Raw genomic sequence first — 20,771 nt, 5'->3', positions numbered from 1 at the left:
TAAATAAGCTTATTTCGTCTTTTTCTCAACTTAAAATTAATTATTTCAAATCGCACATCCAATCACCGTCACCGTGAAAGTGACGAGCCAAGATACTCGACTCGGTTGATGTTAGGCAGGAGGGTATGGGGCTGAAACCGCAGCTAATGTGGCTGATGTGGCACTGAAACACTGCCCCTTCCATGCGCTTTTGGAAGTGCGGTAATGAGAGGGCTCCCTTCCTCTTTTTCTTCTAGACCTGCCAATGGAGCGGGTTTTGACCCTGATCCGATCCAAACCCGCAAGAATTATATGCGTTTGGAGCGTAGTTTTTGATCCGTTTGCCCGTTAACGATCTATACCCGCTAACCATTTTATTAAATGGGTCGGGTATGGATCATCACCGATCCGCTCCATTTATAACCCGCCCCATATAAGTTTTAGAATTATACATTTATATTTATACTTCTTAACATTTAATTTTAATTCCAATCAAAAGTCCAAAGGGCAAAGGCCAAAGAAAAAACACTTTTACATAAGAATTGATAAGTCGGTTTCTAAACTTATAGACTTCTATCAAGAATCATAATGTCATTCAATTTATATTCATCAAGAAATCGTCATATCCATTTCTAATTCAATAAATAATTTTTTAACATGAAAAAAGTTGGCAATTGTTATTCGTTATCACTACAACCGATAGTCATAAATCAATTCAAAGTTGTTGCAATAATGATTTTTAATTCTGATTGCAATTCCTCGAGTATGTAATGTCCTTTTCTAAATTTATTTTTTTATTTAAAAAAATGTTATTTTAAGTATTAAAATATAGTATACATTTTTTTATTTAAGAAATCTTATTTTAGGAATTAATTAAAACGTGTTTAAAAAACCTTTGGGTTACGGGGCGGGTTTGGATATTCGTTGATTCGGTGAATAAGGGTATGGGTCTGATTATTTAAAACCTTGCGGGTTACGGAGCGGGTTTGGATCGGATTTTGAATTTTGTTAAAAGGGTTTGGATCAAGGCCGATTTGCTCCAAATCCGCTCCATTGCCAGACCTACTCTCTTCCTCTATCTCTCTATCTCTCTTCTTTCCACCCCTTTGGTACTTTAACACCCCGCTCCCGAGTTATAGCAAAGAAAAGAAGAGAAGAGAAAAGAAAGTAAAGAGAGAAAATAAGAGAAAAGAAAGGAAAAAGAAATTGTCATTTGTGCTCCCGAGTCGGAGAGAAATGAAAGGAAAGTTAAACATTTTGTTCTTTCTTTTCAAATCCTCCAAATCGGGAGGAAAGGTAGGAGAGAAAGTTTTCCTTCCGTTTCCTTCCACTTCCTTCCCTTCCTGAAACTCGGGTGCATCATTCTCTCTTGCTTTCCTCTCATTTCCTCCGATTTCCTTTATTTTCTCTTTTACGCCTCGTTCCCGAGTTTAACAAAAGAAAAGAAGAGAATAGAAAAGAAAGTCACGAGAGAAAAGAAAAGAAAGGAAAGGAAAATAAAATTTTCTTTTGTATTCCCGAGTTTGAGAGAAGTGGAAGGAAAATGAATCATTTTGTTCTTTCTTTCCAAATCCTCCCAAATCGGAAGAAAAGTTAGGAGGGAAAGTGATCCTCCCATTTCCCTCCACTTCCTTCCTTTAATGAAACTCGGGAACACCAATTTCTTCTATTTTCTTCTCATTTTCACCAATTTCCTTTCTTTTCTCTAGTTAAGTTGAACTCGAAAACGAGGTGTTAAGTTCAACGAGCGGGGTGTAAGGAAACTGCATAATGGGAGTGGAGTGCACTCCCTCCAGCCTTATTCGGATCCGTACTGTACTTTAAACCGGAGGTCCGGCCCGTACCTTCATACAGATGACAGATTGACAGAGACAGAATACCTAAGTGCATACACAGTACATCAAAACAAGACGGAAGGCAGAATTTTGGTGTCAACCGGCGATTATGGAGTTTTGTCATCCTCGGAGGAGGGTGCATCTGCATCAGATTGTGAATATGATGGCAGACTTCACCGGAATTGCGGTTTTGGAGGCCGTGACTTCTTGTAACCTACACGACGCTTATTCACTCCGGCAAAAAAATGCACGGCCCCCGTCTACAATCTGCATCAGAAATTGCAGAGGAAGGGGAATGCGACGCAATTGCTAAAGGAAGGAAGATGAATTCATAATCTTCCGTAGAAGACATCAACACATGGTCGGCGGAGAAACGATGTCGATGCTCTAATAATTCGTCTGCAGGTAACATCACAATTTTAGTTATATTTGGATCCAATTGCAATTTCGTTCCATATGAATGTTTTTGAATTATAACTTAAAGTTTGGGGGATAATCTAGAAGGCGAGGCGCTGTTGTTTGAATGAAGAGGAAAGAAGAAGATTCATCTTACATGTTAATCTTCCTAGTTTGGTGGGGTAGACTTTTCATGGCTGCTTTTTTCTAGAGAGTCTACCTTCTTTTACTTTCCTTAGAAATTATTGCACTAATAATTGTTTTTCTATTAATAAAAATTTACGTACCTTCAACGAAAGAAACATTCAATTTACTTTTTGAGATTTTCATATGGAAAATTATTACCCCATCTGTTACAAATACACCTTTTGACTTGGTAATGGCTTAACATAAGTCTTTGACCAATGATCAAACACCAAAAATATACAAAGTCAAGGACAATTTTACATTTTTACCCTCACTAATGTCTAATAATTTTCAAAAGAATCTATTTGAAAAAAAAAAGAAAAAGAAATCGATGCATATAAGTTTTAAAAGATATGTCGCGTGGTCAATTATTAGATCAATAATCAACTATAGTCAGCTACTATATATATTAAAATGATTTTTTTTCAACAAATTCTACAGTTCTAGAGAAAGATATTTATATATTCTATTCAGTTAAATACACCTGCATGAATAGTAGCCTCAAGACCAGTCAACCATCTCCTAAGACGAAATACACTAGTATTCTCATAATTAACAAACTCTATAAAAAGGGATAGAGAGAAATTAGGTTTTATGCTTGATTTGATAAAGATTCTCAGTTTACAACTTCTTGGGACTTGGCTAAAAAACTAAGGTGTTTGTTTATTAGAGTTAACTGGTTTTTTTTTGTTAAACAAAAAAAATGCATGGGGGTGATATATATAAAGCTAGTAGTAGTATACGGTTAGGGAGTTTAAGGGCACCAAGTGGAAGAACACCAAGTTTAAGATCTGGAAGTACTTCTGTATGGAGGAATTCTGGCAATGATGTGTTTTCAAAATCTTCTCGTGAAGAAGATGATGAAGAGGCTCTTAAATGGGCTTCACTTGAGAAGCTACCAACTTTTGATCGTTTAAGGAAAGGTTTGCTGTTTGGATCAAAAGGACCTTCCAATGAAGTTGACGTCACTGATCTTGGATTTGAACAGAGACAACATTTGGTTGATAGACTTGTGAAGGTGGCTGATGAAGATAATGAGAAATTCTTGTTGAAGCTCAGAAATAGAATTGACAGGTTCATTTTTCAACTCTTTCAATGGATTAGCATGTTATTTTTTTTTCATTTTTTGTATTTAACAAAGTATGATAGTTGGTTAACAATGATCCCAGCTTCGAAATCTATTCAATCATATACTAATTTGGGAATGTTACAGGGTTGGGATTGATTTGCCTACAATTGAAGTCAGATTTGAACATTTGACTGTGGAAGCAGATGTCAATACAGGAAGCCGAGCTTTGCCTAGTTTTATAAATTTCCACATTGATATTTTTGAGGTAAGCAATACAAGAATTTCTTTTTCATTCTTTTTTTCTTAATTTTAATACCAAGGGTTAAAATATTTATTCACGTTCATGTTATATAGGGGTTATTGAACTTGTTCCATCTACTTCCAAATTCGAAGAAGCATATAACCATCCTTGATGATGTTAGTGGTGTTGTTAAACCTAGCAGGTGAGTTTATAAAGAACATGAATCACATATCAAGTATACCTAGATTATGATTTTCTTTCATTGGTAACAAAATTCAGTTATTGTACTCAAAGATTTCATTTCATGCAAATGTGTTTGTAGAATGACATTACTACTGGGTCCTCCAAGTTCTGGGAAGACAACATTGTTGTTGGCCTTGGCAGGTCAGCTTGCAAAGGAGGTTAAGGTAATTTTCATCATTCATAAGTGACTCTGGTTATTCAAGTCTTGTATCAAACCCTAAATTTAAATTTTGTAAATGTAGAGCTCGGGGAAGGTGACATATAATGGCCATGAGTTGCATGAGTTTGTACCCGAAAGAACATCTGCTTATATCAGTCAGAATGATGTTCATATTGGGGAAATGACAGTTAGAGAAACCTTGGCTTTCTCTGCACGATGCCAAGGAGTTGGATCACATTATGGTTAGTTTCATCAACAATGGTGTTGGAATATATAAATGGAAATCATTTTGACATCTGGTTTGATTAATAATTGTTTTCTTGTATGAATTACAGAGATGTTGGCAGAGTTGTCAAGAAGAGAGAAAGACGCAAATATTAAACCCGATCCTGACATCGATATCTTCATGAAGGTAAATAACCTGTTTCCAAGAACGTCTTTTAATCAAGAACATTATCGAAATCTTATGATTGTTGTTTTATCATTTAGGCTGCTGCAACAGCTGGACAAGAAGCTAGTGTGGTCACAGATTATACTCTCAAGGTATAATAATTATATAATTACATATAGAAAATGGGAACCGAGTTAAGATCTAATATGAATTTTTTAATGATTACAGTTATTGGGGTTAGACATCTGTGCTGATACCATGGTTGGGGATCAAATGATAAGGGGTATTTCTGGTGGACAAAAGAAACGTGTCACAACAGGTGAAATGATTGTGGGACCATCAAAGGTTCTTCTCATGGACGAGATATCTACTGGTTTGGACAGTTCTACAACTTTCCAAATCGTGAAATCTCTTAAGCAGATGCTACACATTCTAGAAGGAACAGCCGTCATTTCTCTCCTTCAGCCGGCACCCGAAACATATGACTTGTTCGATGACATTATCCTCCTGACTGATGGAAAGATTATGTATCATGGTCCGCGTGAAAATGTGCTTGAGTTTTTCGAATCTATGGGGTTCAAATGCCCCGAGAGGAAGGGCATTGCTGATTTCTTGCAAGAAGTAAGTACAAAGTGATTTTAAATTATAACTGTAATCGAGATGATTGTTTGCATCCAGTATTTATTAACAAAATTGGGTTACAGGTGACATCAAAGAAAGATCAAAAGCAGTATTGGGTGAGAAGAGACCAGGCTTATAGATTTGTGACTGCTAAAGAATTTGCTGAGGCGTACCAATCCTTTCATGTTGGAAGGAAAATGGGTGAAGATATCTCAACAGCTTATGACAAATCAAAAAGCCATCCGGCTGCTCTCACAACTGAAAAATACGGTCTAAACAAAAAGGAGCTCCTGAAGGCTTGTACTGATAGAGAGATATTGCTCATGAAGAGAAATTCATTTGTTTATTTCTTCAAGATATTCCAAGTGAGTATCATATTTCTCTAAAAGTCAAAATTTCAGGTGTTCTTTTGTTTAAAGTCTAACCAATTTCATGTTGTTTTGCTTGGTTTCAGTTACTTTTCATGTCGCTGATCACTATGACTGTGTTCTTCCGTACTGAGATGAATAGAAATAACGCAGAAGATGGTGCATTGTATACTGGTGCTCTTTTCTTTGGTGTTGTTATAATCATGTTTAACGGGATGTCTGAAATATCAATGACAATTGCAAAGCTTCCTGTATACTACAAACAAAGGGACTACCTGTTTTACCCCTCGTGGTCTTATGCTCTACCCTCATGGGTCATCAAGATTCCCGTTTCGTTTATTGAAGCTGCTGTTTGGACAATTTTCACCTATTATGTAATCGGGTTCGATCCTAATGTCTCTAGGTAATAACATTTGACAACTACCAGTTAAAAGTTGGAAACTTGTGTTTTCTGATTTTCATATGCTTATTTATGGGATTTTTTTTTTGTTTTGCAGATTCTTCAAGCAGTACCTTATTCTGTTGCTTGTTAATCAGATGTCTTCTGGATTGTTTCGGTTCATTGGAGCATTGGGTCGTAATATGATTGTTGCAAACACATTTGGTTCATTTGCACTTCTCTTAGTCTTTGCTTTGGGTGGCTTTGTTATTGTTCGAGGTACTAATTAGTTCAAAACATGACCTTCCATCCGCTTTTTTTTTTTTGGTCAACTAACGTTTCTTTTTTCTGTTTTCAAAAGAGGATGTAAAGAAGTGGTGGTTGTGGGGATACTGGTCATCTCCAATGATGTATGCCATGAACGGAATTGCTGTGAACGAGTTTCTTGGACATCAGTGGAAAACAGTAAGTCAATCAATGCTTATAAAATATAAGTAGTGACCTAGTGTGTGTTTATATATCCGTAGATATAAATATATGTATGAAATTTATCTTTACCAATTTTATTTGGTGTTATAGCCATGGAACAATACCGATACTGGATTAAATGACACCACATTAGGGAAAACAATTATCACATCCGGAGGGTTCTTTGCGGAAAGTTACTGGTACTGGATTGCAGTGGCTGCCTTGTTGGGATTCATTCTTGTCTTGAACTTGTGTTTCGGTTTGTCTCTCGCTTTCCTTGACCGTAAGTATCCCCATCTTTGACTTTTCAAGTATTGTTTAAAAATTAAAAGGGTATGTTACGTAACATTTTTTCAACCCTACAACAGCATTCGGGAAATCTCAGTCAAATGCAGCGCAGAATGATAGTGACACAGAAGTTGAATTGTCAGCCATGACAACCGGAGATGGTGCCCCTCAGGCCAAGAAGAAAGGGATGATTCTTCCATTTGAACCACATTCAATCACCTTTAATGATGTCAAATACTCTGTTGATATGCCACAGGTAGAAAACCCTTTACTATCAACATTCAGAAAACAGTTCGGAGTGGAATGTGGTTGTGTTAATAAACTAATATGATGATGACAAATGTTGTAGGAAATGAAAGATCAAGGGGTGAGTGAAGACAGATTACTGCTACTTAAAGGAGTGAGTGGAGCTTTCCGACCTGGTGTTCTTACAGCTCTCATGGGAGTCAGTGGTGCTGGAAAAACAACTCTGATGGATGTTTTGGCTGGAAGAAAAACCGGTGGTTATATTGAAGGTGATGTTAGGATTTCCGGTTATCCAAAGAAACAAGAAACTTTTGCCCGAATTTCTGGTTACTGTGAGCAAAACGACATCCACTCGCCACATGTCACTGTTTACGAGTCTTTGCTCTATTCAGCCTGGCTAAGGCTGGCTAATGATGTTGACGAAAATACCCGAAAGGTTTGTTTACCACATACATTTTGTCCCAATATTTGAAGTGTCGGTTTTTGTCAAGTTACATGACAAAGTTTGATGTTTGTTTACAGAGTTTTGTTGATGAGGTTATGGATCTGGTGGAGCTGAACCCATTAAGAGATGCGTTGGTTGGGTTGCCAGGTGTCAATGGGCTATCGACTGAACAAAGAAAGCGGTTGACTATTGCTGTTGAGCTTGTAGCCAATCCGTCTATAATCTTCATGGACGAGCCAACTTCAGGGCTTGATGCTCGAGCTGCTGCTATTGTCATGAGAACTGTTAGGAACACTGTCGACACAGGAAGAACAGTCGTCTGCACCATTCATCAACCCAGCATTGATATCTTTGAAGCTTTTGATGAGGTAACAAAGAAAGTCATGTGAACATAATTCCTTATTACAAATGACTACTGTATTTGGGTATTTATTCATAACTTAAAAAAAAAACAATCGGTTTAATTGCAGTTGTTCTTGATGAAACGAGGAGGACAAGAATTGTATGTGGGACCCGTGGGTCGTCAATCTTGCGAGTTGATCAAATATTTCGAGGAGATCGATGGGATAAGCAAGATAAAAGACGGATATAACCCCGCGACATGGATGTTGGAAGTCAGTACTTCAGCACAAGAAACGGCTTTAGGGGTAGATTTCACTGAAATCTACAGAAATTCCGATCTTTACAAGAGAAACAAAGCACTCATCGCTGAACTGAGTGTTCCACGTCCCGGAACAAAAGATCTCTATTTCCCGACCCAATACTCGCAGTCATTCGTTATTCAATTCATTGCTTGCCTATGGAAACAACGTTGGTCCTACTGGAGAAACCCGCCTTACACTGCTGTCCGTTTCGTCTTCACCACCTTCATTGCCATCATGTTCGGCACCATGTTTTGGGATCTTGGGAGCAAAAAGTAAAACCCTAATTTAATTCCCTAAACTTAAACATATGAAATTGATCCCATCTTTCGAAGTGTATTAATTTTAAAATCATTTCAGGACGACTCAACGGGATTTAATAAACGCAATGGGTTCCGTGTATGCTGCAACCCTCTTCCTCGGAATTCAAAACTCGTTGGCGGTGCAGCCGGTCGTAGATGTAGAACGCACCGTCTTTTACAGAGAACGAGCTGCCGGAATGTATTCCGCTTTGTCATACGCCTTCGCTCAGGTACTACATCGATCAAACATCATTATAGTGCAGGTTCTGGTGGAAACGTATTGGATTGGATTCTTACATTCTCTCAATTTTTTCAGGTTCTGGTTGAAATCCCATACGTTTTTGCACAAAGTGCAGTGTATAGTATAATAGTGTACGCGATGATTGGGTTCGATTGGACAGCAGCCAAGTTCTTCTGGTACTTGTTCTTCCAGTTCTGCTCTTTACTCTACATGACATACTACGGTATGATGACAGTCGCCATTACACCCAACGCCAACATTGCTGCCATCATCGCCGCCTCATTTTTCGGAATCTTCAATCTCTTTTCAGGGTTCATTATCCCACGACCTGTAAGTATCTCAAAAACCTATTGTTGTTTACATTCTTTATTGTTCAATTGCACCTTCTGATACAACTCGGGTGCCCTTTTTACAGAGGATTCCGGTGTGGTGGAGATGGTACTACTGGGGGAACCCATTGGCCTGGACCATCTACGGCATGGTTGCATCGCAGTTTGGGGACTTCGATACCCAGCTTGGTGACGAGACCGTGAAAGGCTACTTGGATCGGTATTTTGGTTACAAGCATGATTTTCTGCCCGCAGTTGCCGGAGTGCATATCGGATTGATTATGTTTTTCGCTTTCATATTTGCCTACTGTATAAGAGCCTTCAATTTCCAGAAGAGATAAGATCATGCCGCCACGTCACCGTAAGCAAGCATGTATGATGACATGCGGATATTTATTATTACGTTTTTGTGAAATATTGTATTCTTAATTAGCAAACAATGAAGATTGTGGTCTTTTTGTATGATAACGCGGTCGAGATAATGAGTCAGGATTTATATCTGTATTTTTTTAATTTTGTAACTAAAACACATTGTATTTAATTATTTATATTAATAAAAGTTGAATTTATGTATTACAATTGAAGTTGCTGCTAATATACTATAACTATAATATTCGGTCTTGTTGCCATATTTTGGGGAAAGTATATATGGGAGTTGGGACAGTGTGGTGCATGGATGTGGGCCCTATGTAACCTTATCGTTGCTTGCTATTGTGTCATTGAATGTTGAACTAACTTTTGATGTCTACTTGTCATCCAGGTGCACATTTGCATCTTAGGCTGAAAGGGTTAGGTGCACAAGAACCATACTCCTCTGTCGCTTAGACACCTAGTGTGGTTTTTGCCACATACTAGGTGTGTATAGAGAGAGAGAGAGGTGAATCTCGGTAGGAAATAGGACCCGTAGCTAGGTTGGGGGTGGTGTGCTTCAATACTGAGGTGAATTGTGGTAAGAATCGTACCCACACGCTCAAGTTTACAAACAAATTTGATTCATCTTAAATAGAATATTTAATTTTACTTTTATGAAAAATTATCAGAAAGTCTCAATATTTTTAGAAAAGTTACATTTTAGTCTTAAGATTTTTTTAACATAAAAATTCTGATTATTTCATTTTGGCTAAAGCTTACAAAAAAGTCATTTTTTTTTTCTTTTAACAGAAAATGACATATTATCGTGTTTTTACAAATAATCGGGACTTTTATATTTAAAAAAAAAAACTTAGGACTAAAGTGTAACTTTTTTGAAAATATTGAAACTTTTCTAACAATTTTACTACTTTTATTTAATTTTTATTTATACATTTTGTATACATTTCAGCTGATCATCACCAACATTTTTAGAAAAGTCGAATCCTTATAGAAGTTGATGAGTTGTCTTCGTCGATAAATCTTAGCGATGTTTACATTTTTTTCACTTGCATTTCAACTTCCAATATTGATCGCTTCACTTGAAGCTATATGTCTGCGGTTTGTATTTTCTTGATCCTTAATGTGAATTGAATTCTATCTAATTTATAAGGTTATTACTTTCACACATGCAAACTTAGACACACTAAATATAGTTGGTGTTCCACGATTAACATCCTACATGGGCTTTGAAAGAATTGACGTGAATCATTAAGATGATGCGGTTTATCATTTATTTTACTTTCACACATGCAAATAAAACAAAATAAAAATAAAAATAAAATATAACTTCATATTTTAAAAATGTTAAAATTAAACAAATAGATCATGTTCAAATTGTCAGCACCACATAATGGAACAATTTTGCTACTTAAAATGTGAAGTTGGATGCCATCTAAGCATTTAAACAGCTAAACATGCAATAGTACTAGGTCACTTTGGTAACATTTAAAAGACATTTGATGTTTAATGACCTATTAGACATAATTAATGATTGATGATGCTCCTAAGCCTGCTTACACGCAACCGTATCTATACTAATAAATAAAACCCATTTTCTGCCACATGTCATGTCCTCATTGATTTGGACAAATGGCATTTTAATAGATTTTTAGAATTTATTTATTTCCACATGTAATTTTCTGATTTGTTCACATATCATAACTTATTTCGGTTATAATATTGAAAGAAATAAATGCTTCCTTGAAAAAGAATTGATATATTTATAATGTAATAAATATCATAATTAATGAGAGCTCTAAAATTGATATTGATATTAAATTTAATGTTTAAATATTGATATTAAATTTTTATTTTTAATAAACCCGTGTATTACACGGGTCTTACACCTAGTATGTAATGTATCCAATACATTAAAGACTCGTTAATTTTAACAATTCAAAAAATTTCTTATTTTTCTTATAAATTCAAAATTTTCAAATTGTTAAAATTTAATTTTTTTTTTTTTTTAAATAAACCCATGTAATACATGAGTCTCACTCCTAGTTGTCGAATATACAACCTTTCTACAAAGATCACATTTGAGTTGTGCAACTTTTATGTTAAAAACACTCTTGTTTTTATTTGTTGATAAACTTTCCTAACTATTACACTATTTTATTATAATTTCTCTTTAATTCTTCCACGTACTCAACTAATAGTATTAACAAATCTCAAATTTTATGTTATTATTTATCAAAAACTCCACCAAACATATAATACTACTTTTTTTCCATTTAAGTTAATCACTTAAATTTTTATATTAAAAAAAAGATAATATAAAAAAACAATAAAAAAAATTAAATTACAATAAATATATTTCATAGATTAAACTACTTTAAAACAAAAACATGTAAAAAGATAGGCAAAAGTTAGTAATACCACGTGGGGTCAGAGGTCGGAAGTTCAATCCCTGTAAAACCCAATTTGGGTGCCTCTTAAATTTGTGTCATATGTGGGGAAATTTTTCCTAGAAGGGTTTGCCATGTAAAGGAGCTCGAACCTGGGGTACTCGTTGAAATATACGAGTAGGCTTCCGTTTAATCATTCCTGTTTCCAAAAAAAACAAACTAGTAGGGGGAATAAGTGTCATGGTTGTGATTAAAAAAGGCTGTCAGCCGATGGGTGGCTTTGAGATTCCTTCTTTCACGTTTGAGTTGACTTCAACTTTGAGATTCCTTCTTTCACCACCCTTTGAGTTTGTGATAAACCAGTTGGTCAAACTTATAGATTATCAAAATATTCAACAAGTTGGGTTAAAAATAAACATGATGAAGGCATACCATATGTTTTACTTCATGATTCCTTCTTACCTACCATCCTCTGTGATTAATTAGTGTATGGTATTACAAAGGTTAATGACTTATTTGTACAACAAACTTATAAATTTTTATCAAGCATTCAACGGATTGAGTTCATCTTTTCAATAAGGGGATTTAACACTTTCTCTTCATCAATGGATGCAATCCATCTCTAGAAAAATACTACTTTCATGAATCAAACCTAGTTATTCTTGATATTTCCTCTGTTAACTGAAGATTTGACTTTTGAGTAGAAGGTTAGATGAACTTAAGACATTCATGAAATATTAAAAAAATAAAAGTATATACGCAGTCACTGTCATTATGCCAATACTATGTTTGGTTGACTTCAACTTCATCATGATTCCTTCTTCCTCCTCTCCCTTATCAACCAATGGTTCATGATTCCAAACAAATCTCAAACCCCATATCATGTTCTTAATCAAGAACCTATATAAGGATGTCCAGTTCTTAATAAAGAACCTGCAAAAGAGTTTTCAAAAAGAGTTATTTTAGCTCACATTTCACAAGAATCCTGAGAAACGTTGATTTTTTTTTATTAAAATTCCTTCCATGAAGAGTGTTTTTTTGTTGGTGCTTTTCTTGATTTTGTGCATTACGTTCGTAAATGCACGTCACCGATCCACCAAGGCCTTCGAATATGATAGAATCGATGAGGTCAAGAGGGAATGCTCTTCAATCTTGCCTCCCGATTTCGATCATAAACGTTACGGAAATCAATTGTACAGACTTCCAGAAAAATTGTCGTTCGTTAATGGAGATTGGTGGCAGGATTTGGATAAGGCTCAACTTATTCCATATGATGACAAACCAAATGGCTTTTTGGATCACAGTTCGCCATTCAACTTGATTTCTTTCTGGATTACCGACGTTGACGATGCTCATCGGTCCAACAATTCAGTTAACATCAATGGGGTTTTGCAGCTGAGCGTAATGACGGGGGAATTATTCACTTCAAAACCCTATGAGCGATATCCGATGTTTAACATGTATCCGGGGAATTCAGAGTTACGAATGTCGTTCCAAGGTATTGTAACCTATACAGAAGAGAACAATGGTGAGATTGTAATGTGTTTACTTGGAAACGCAGTGTTACCTTCTCGTGGCCCCGATCCAAATAACCCATGGGGATGGGTTAAAGAACCCGGGTACATAAACCAGCCACCACACATCCACGATGACCGAATTTTGATGGTTGTTCATTATCCGGATACGTTTACAGTGAAGAAAAGAGGCATTCATGGCAGCTTGAAAAGTTTGAATCCGAAATCAAGCCAAAAGTACTTTGACCAAATACACATTTCTGCTTCCCTAAGTCGTTCTGCAAATTACGAGTTTAGTTCTGAAAAGCTTGTATCCAACTTCAAAGCGTGTGAAACCAGTTTCGCAGATAAAGATCTTGGTACCTTGAAAGGGGCTAACATTTGTTGTAAACTTGAGCATTTTTTAAGGGAAGATCCTCTGACCGTTGTGCCGAATTGGAGATGTAACGGGACCGAAGACTTTTGCAGCAAGCTGGGTCCGTTTGAGTCGGATGCAAGCATAAATGAGACTAATGGAAGCTTTAAAGGCGTAGCACTTCATCTTCAAGATATTCGATGTGAAAAACCCTGTTCGGAGACAGAAGGTAAACATGGTGGATCTGTGAAGGTTGCTATGGTTATTAGAGTGGGTCCGCCTTCAGATGATATTTATTATACTACAAGACAGAGAACTTGGCTGAAGAAGATGACGCTTTCAGCTGAAGGGCTGTGGGACCCATCGAGTGGGCAGCTTTGCATGGTTGGTTGTCGTGTGAATAAAGAAGGAGATGGTTGTGATTCTCGTATCTGTTTATACACTCCACTCATGTTTTCCATCAAACAAAGAAGCGTCATTCTCGGAAGCATTTCGAGTATTGAAGAGAGTAATATGTCTTATTTTCCTTTATCGTTTAAGAAACGAGTAGATTACGCACAGGAGCTATCATTTAATCAGTACTATGAGTACTCCAAGATCGAATTAGCACAAGCTGTTGTTGAAAAACACGAGCGTTACAGCTTCGAAACCGTGATCAAGAAGAGGTTCTTGAGTTTCCCAAAAGTCAAACTTCCAGAATCTCTTGATTCTTTTCTAAATGGCCTGTCTCTTCTAAAAAAAGATCTCACGTTTTACCACCCAGCGTCGACGCCAGGTCGTTCTCGCTCACAGCCCTATGTGGAAATAGAGATTCTATCGCTTGGGCCTTTGTTCGGAAAGTATTGGACTCTGCAAAATGATTCAATCATAAGAGAAGACACTCCTTTGAATGTATCGGCTCAACTTAGTGTCACTGGAGCCAACTATGGTAACTTTTCTGAAGTTTTCGTAGAAGGGTTGTATCATCCGATTGTCGGGAAAATGTATCTTGTTGGTTGCAGGGATGTAAGAGCCTATTCCAATCTTTTATACGAAAGTACTACGGATCTTAAAGACGGGTTTGACTGTTTGATAGAAGTCGTGGTATCGTATCCTCCTACCACAAACCGCTGGCTTGTGAACCCAACTCCTAGGATTTCGATAGCAAGTCAAAGGAACAATCTCGATCCATTGTTTTTCACACCCATCAATCTTCAAACCGTCCAGCTAACGTATCAGGATCAGCGTGAAGACATTAGTAGTTCCAATCGAGGTGGCCAGGGTACATTACAGGTTCTCACATCTTTAATAGGAATTTGTTGCATTTTGAGCCAGCTTTTTTACATTAAACAGAACTTGGACTCCGTTCATTACGTTTCGCTTGTGATGATTGCGATACAAGCACTTGGGTACGTCTTTCCACTAGTTACAGGAGTCGAATCGCTTGTTGATTTGAATGAAAGCACTTCTACTTATACGACGAATCAAAGGATTCAGGTTATAGATTACATGTTCAAGAAGATTCTTGTACTGGTTTCATTCTTATTAACACTTAGACTCTACCAGAAAGTTTGGAGATTCCGGAATCGAATACTTAGCCATCATATGCCATCCGACCGTCCAATTCTCCTCATTACAATCTTTATCCACGTGTTTGGGTTTGGGTGGTTTCTCATCGTACACAAGCTACAATCATGGCTGGTCGGACTCGATGTGTACTTAGGGCTGGTACAAGATTTATTTTTGCTTCCTCAAGTTATTGGGAACTTGATATGGCAGATCGATTGCAAACCACTGCGGAAATCATACTTTGTTGGGTTAACGGTGATTCGACTCCTCCCTCATGTTTATGCTTACAGATCATTGACAAATTTATTTCATTCTTCTGCTAAGTTTTCGGAGTTCGTGTCAAGATATCCCAAATTCCACTCGAAGCAAGGGGCTATTGGAATACCTGCAATTACTATTTTTCTTGTGATTGCTGTATATATTCAACAGACATGGAGTTACGAGAAACTAGGTAACACATTCACTTTATATACGTTTAGGCTTTTTCCGCATCGGTCCATGGTGTATGAACGGTTGTTACCGGTGGAAGTGGAGGCGGGACCAAATTCCGGTTTCAATGGGCTGATGAAGACGCTGCAACGACGAAGGGGGTGGAAGTAGAATCTACATATTGTTATCTAGATATATTTCCAATCACACCATTCATTTGAACTTCTTTTCATATTTTCAATATCTTTTAATAATGATTATTACTTGTTTTAGCATAAACATGATATATAAACTATTACACCTGAATATAGATTCTCTTTTTAGTTCTTAACTTCTTAAGAGCATTAGGTATGGGTCATCTTATAACACCAAGTTCATATGTCACCTTATCTATAACATCACCATAATACCAAGGGAGAAATGGTGTTCCCCATGTTATAACATGTTAAGAAGTAGAGAGAGAAAGAAAGAAAATGATTTGATTGGTTGATAACAACCAATTAAACTTTCCGTTGCATCTTGTGCTCGTCACAACAAGATATGTCATAACATCCTCTTAACAAGAAAGAGTGGTGGTGTTCATCTTGTTATGACTAGGTTATAAGGTGCCACATCAGCAAAAAATAGCACTTCTCGTTGCCTATATCATATGCTCTAAAAGACGAATTGGATTGAATTCTTTTTTTTTCACCTTTATTTTCATAGCTTATAACAGAGGCGTCTTTTTTGTATATTAAATTAATTAGGTACGTATTAAATGAGTTTATTTAAAAAAAAATTAAATATAAAATTTTAACAATTTGAAAAGTTTGAATTTATAAGAAAAATGAAAAAAAATTTGAATTATTAAAATTAATGAGGTTTTAATGTATTGAATACATTACATATATAAACCAATTTTAATAAATACCTTACATATTAAATATGGAAGTTTAATTTAATAAAATGAAAAATACAAAAAAATGACAAGTGGAAAATAAAAAATTTAAAATTTTTAGAAAATATCATGTGTCCAAATGAATGAGAAAAAAACATTTGACAAAAAAACCTTCATTTATTAAAATAGATTTGTAATTTTAAACTTAATGCCCCTTTATCAATTTTCAAATAAAATATATTTAAATTATTGATTTCTAACACATATTTGAAACATATAAACTCTGCATATTCTAACTAATTAACCATCATTAATTTGAATTTTTTTACACTAAACTCATTTATTAATTTCAAACTTACACAACTCAGTAATTTCTTATTAACGAATTATTAGTAATTTGACTATCATTAATTAAACTTATTCGTAATTTTAAATTTAATGTTAACTTTTTAATTTTCATAAAATATACTTCTTACAATATATTAATTTGAAACCTACACAACTCTTCAACTATAAATATAAAATATTCTTAAACATTATTGATTTATATCAATATTTTAACTATATAATTATATTTTAACTATATAATTATATTCGACACATCGAGTGGATATTCGCCGATGGAACATATATAACCATGTATAGCGGTTGGATTTTGAACATAACCATTCTTTTACACTATAAAAGAAAAGAAAAAGATTAATTAATAGTTAATTCGTTTTGTTATGTTTGATGTTTTCATGTTTTGGTCATAATATATTACATTTAATTAAGGTATCTTTCTGGATGACTTTGGTTTTGATTGTCGAAGTTGAACGGTTGTGGTTTTTAGAGTTAACTGAAAGTTGTTGTAGGGATTTTTGACGAGGAAGGGAGGAAAGAAATAAGGGGTTGGGTTGAGTTGAGATTGGACTCACATGCATTTGTTTTACTAAGGGTAAATTACACCAATCGTCCTTCGTGCATGTGTCAGAAAGCACGTTTAGTCCCTATTTTCAAAAATTAACTCGGACCGTCCCTCGTATCGTTAAAAGGTGCATGTTTCGTCCCTCGCATACATAAAATGACTATCTTGCCATTTTCTTTTTCTTTTTCATTTATTTTTTATTTGTTTATAATTTATCTACTATTTTTTAATTATAACTTTTAGAAAATAAAATTTCCTTTTAAATCAGTTCCAACCCCTCCGATCGTTAACCACCTCCTACCACCAGTCACTTCCAACCACCAGCCACCTGTCACCTCCTGCCACAAGCCAACACCGGCAAACATCACCATTCATCTCCAAAAAAAAATACTGGAATTAAACCCTAAAATCAAACCCAAATCCATACACTTGATCTACAAATCAGTTAAACAAAGAACAAAGATGAGAGGACACGAGGAAGATCGTTGATAGGTGCATTTTATGCACCTATTTTGCATGATTATTTCCGTCTTTTTATAGCATTCTACTTCATAATTCTTGCATTTAGTTTATTATTAGGGCAATTGCATATTTCATTAAGAATGTCTAGTACTTCACTATTTTTGATTTATTTTGCAGGCATTATGGAGCTTGGATGCATGGATGCTTGGATGCTTGGAGCGTAGAGCTTTGGAACATGAAGAGAAGATGAACCGGTCATTCCATGGCAGAAAACATGAAGATGGAGCCAACAGTGAAGACTCTTTGGAATTTTAGCAAAAAGCATGGGCCATGCCAAAAAACACATGGTCAAGACAAATGGCCATGCCAAAAAAAAAAACACATGGGCAAAAGGCATGGCCATGCTAAAAACGCATGGCCTCATGGCATGTCACGTGAACTTTAATAAAAGAGCAGGAGACGTCATTTTGAAGAGAAGAACGGTTTTGGGAGAAGTTTCTGGCGATCCAGGGCAAATTTTGGGAGAATTCTTGGAGCTTTTGAGAAGACTTAATCATTGCAAACATTTGGATTTCACTTTTGTAAGGATTAAACATTCCAATTCCATCTTATTCTTGTTTGATTTGTTCTTAGCCATGTGTGGCTAAGAAACCCTAGTTTCTAGTTCTTGTTCAAAACATGTTGATTGTTTGACTTGAAGCATATGATTTGATGTTTAATTTGTGATTCTATTCTAGTGATTATGTTTTTGTTTAAACTAGAATCCTTGAATTTGATTTGTGTTTGATTGGCCACTTTCATGAATTGAATTTTTGTGCAGTTAATTAACTTTTAGGGCACCTAATCGTTCTATTGAGTTAATAATTGGTAACAAGCAATAAGTTTTCTTATTGTAAAACATATATCACATGTTTTCACACTTCCGAGCGTATGAGAAGAAATGAACATTGTTGGGAAGCTTGTACAAAACTTAATGCAGTTTTTCAATACAATCTAAGAGCGTATTTAGGTTGAATTAGTAAAGCTAGGTCTAGTCAAAGAGCGTGTTTTGGTTAGATAATTTGGCAAGCGAGAGGTATTAGAGCGTGTTAATATCTTTCAGTACCAACTTAGAATAGCAATCATAAATTACATCAAGTCATAATCAAGTTGAACAACAACATTGAGAACTAGAACCGGAAGCACTTTTACAACTTGTTTACAAATCTATTTCATTTTCTGCATGTTCCAAAGTTGATTTTTATTTTCATTATTTTACTTTTGCAAACAAAACTCCCCTTTGTGACCAAAGTACCTTGCGCAAAGAGGTATAGACTTTTGTCCCGTGTCTCTGTGGTTCGACCCTGCTTGCCTTGTACTACTTTTTAGTGCATTAAAGCAGTGTATTTGGAGTCTATTGTACCCCTTTATTTGTTGGGTTTGACACGCCTAACAATCATGGTCGGACTCAAACTCTTCAACCCCTTATCCTACCACTGCCATGAAACCTGCGACTCCATTTGGTTTCTCCCCCAAACTCGTTTGAAAAAAAAAATACTAGAAATTGTTTTAATGAGGAGAGTTGATTCGATTTATTCAAACCTCGTTCTTCTTTCGCTAGATGTCGTCGTTCCCCTCCCTCTCATTCTGCTCCGTCTCGAAACATTAAGAGGTACGATTTGTAAGATGATGGTGTAGATCTGAGACATTGGTGCAAAGATGGCGGTCCTCTAGCTCTCTCCATTACAATGTTACGAAGACAACGATGGTTTTCAGGTGCTAGGGTTTCAGCCGAAGAGGTGGTGGTGATGGATTACAGGTAATGATCGACATTTCAAGGGGCGATGACGATGTTGGAAATGGTTTCAGAGGTCGATGGATGTAGAGATAAGGTTAATCGAAGGTTAGGGGCGGTGATAGGAATAGCCACCTGAGGGAGTTGTCGCCGGAGGGAGTAACTGTCGATGATGGTTTAAGGAGGGTAGTTTTGGGTTCTTGGAAGACGTTAGAGATGAGAGGAAGAGAGATATGGACGATAAGGTCGGTGGGAAGGTAGGGTAGGTGGCTTTTTTTCTTTTTTAAATTATTAATAATATTAATAACATTAAATTTATTGGAAAATAAATACACAAAAGGTATTATAGTCATTTCATATCAGATAGGGACTACACCTGCAACAAAATCATCTGTTAGGGACGAAGCGTGCAACTTTTAACCAAATGAGGGACGGTCCGAGTTAATTTTTGAAAATAAGGACTCAACGTGCTTTCTGGCACCTCCACGAGGGACGAATGGTGTAATTTACCCTTTTACTAAATATGTTTTCTAATTAAATAAAAAAATTAAATAGAAATTAATAAGAACCTCTGGTCAGATAGAAATTAAGGTGGTGTTTGTTTTTTATTAAAAACATCTTCAAACCACTTTATGATGCGTGGCGCAGCACACATACAACACTTTCTATCCCGCAATTTGTTTTTTTCGCAGACTTCGAAGTTAAAAACCTCTTCCTGTCCTCTGCTTGGGACAACACTTGGAAATTACTTCTAACCTCTTCAAACCTAAACTTAATAAAAAACGGCCGGCACACACCTATTCTCGTTCAGGAAATCGATCACAAGAGCAGCCTCTCGTCTCCCACCTCCCGTCGATCATGCTCCTCCTCCCAGCGCAGCTACCACCGACGCAGCCCCCACTGGCCGCCTCTCCTTCCGGCAGTCCCTCATCGCATGTATTTTTTTCCGCTTTTTTGCTGCTGAAGGCAGCGATTCTGCTTAGGGTCATTTTCAATATTTCGATTTTTTTGGTGGAGTTACTTCATTTTTCATGCTTCATATTAATTTTTCGATTTTTGTTGTTGAATCTTTATTCTTGCTTAATCTTGATGCTAATATTACCAAATAGTTGATGATGCTGTTTTTATCTTGATTAATGATAAGTTCTTGCTGCAATGTCTTCAGTTTGCGCTTAAAATGTCACATATTGTTGCTTAATTGTCATGAAATATTGCTGAAATATCATAAAATTGTTGTTGAATTGTCACAAATTGTTGTTGAAATGTCACAAATTGTTGTTGAATTGTCACAAATTATTGCTAAAATGCCACAAGTTGT

At 36.0% G+C, this 20,771-nt stretch overlaps 2 protein-coding genes across 2 annotated transcripts; both read left to right on the top strand.

The window, feature by feature from the left end:
• Window positions 1-2,869: 2,869 nt before the first annotated feature.
• On the top strand, window positions 2,870-9,407 carry LOC145085346 (pleiotropic drug resistance protein 1-like). The gene is made up of 20 exons (XM_079023509.1): window positions 2,870-3,470; window positions 3,610-3,730; window positions 3,820-3,908; window positions 4,029-4,113; window positions 4,192-4,351; window positions 4,445-4,521; window positions 4,599-4,652; window positions 4,729-5,121; window positions 5,205-5,486; window positions 5,576-5,892; window positions 5,987-6,147; window positions 6,230-6,333; window positions 6,448-6,619; window positions 6,705-6,880; window positions 6,974-7,306; window positions 7,393-7,683; window positions 7,786-8,231; window positions 8,317-8,488; window positions 8,575-8,829; window positions 8,915-9,407. The coding sequence occupies exons 1-20, from the start codon at window positions 3,100-3,102 to the stop codon at window positions 9,167-9,169; spliced, it is 4,314 nt and encodes a 1,437-aa protein (XP_078879635.1). The 5' UTR covers window positions 2,870-3,099; the 3' UTR covers window positions 9,170-9,407.
• A 3,203-nt stretch (window positions 9,408-12,610) lies between these two features.
• On the top strand, window positions 12,611-15,604 carry LOC145054144 (uncharacterized). The gene has a single exon (XM_079002291.1). The coding sequence runs from the start codon at window positions 12,611-12,613 to the stop codon at window positions 15,602-15,604; it is 2,994 nt and encodes a 997-aa protein (XP_078858417.1).
• The last annotated feature ends 5,167 nt before the right edge of the window (window positions 15,605-20,771 follow it).

The sequence above is a fragment of the Lactuca serriola genome, chromosome 1 (assembly GCF_051521515.1).
Source record: "Lactuca serriola cultivar US96UC23 chromosome 1, Lser_US96UC23_V15, whole genome shotgun sequence".
Lineage (NCBI taxonomy): Eukaryota > Viridiplantae > Streptophyta > Magnoliopsida > Asterales > Asteraceae > Lactuca > Lactuca serriola.
This window is presented reverse-complemented; position numbering and strand designations above follow the sequence as displayed.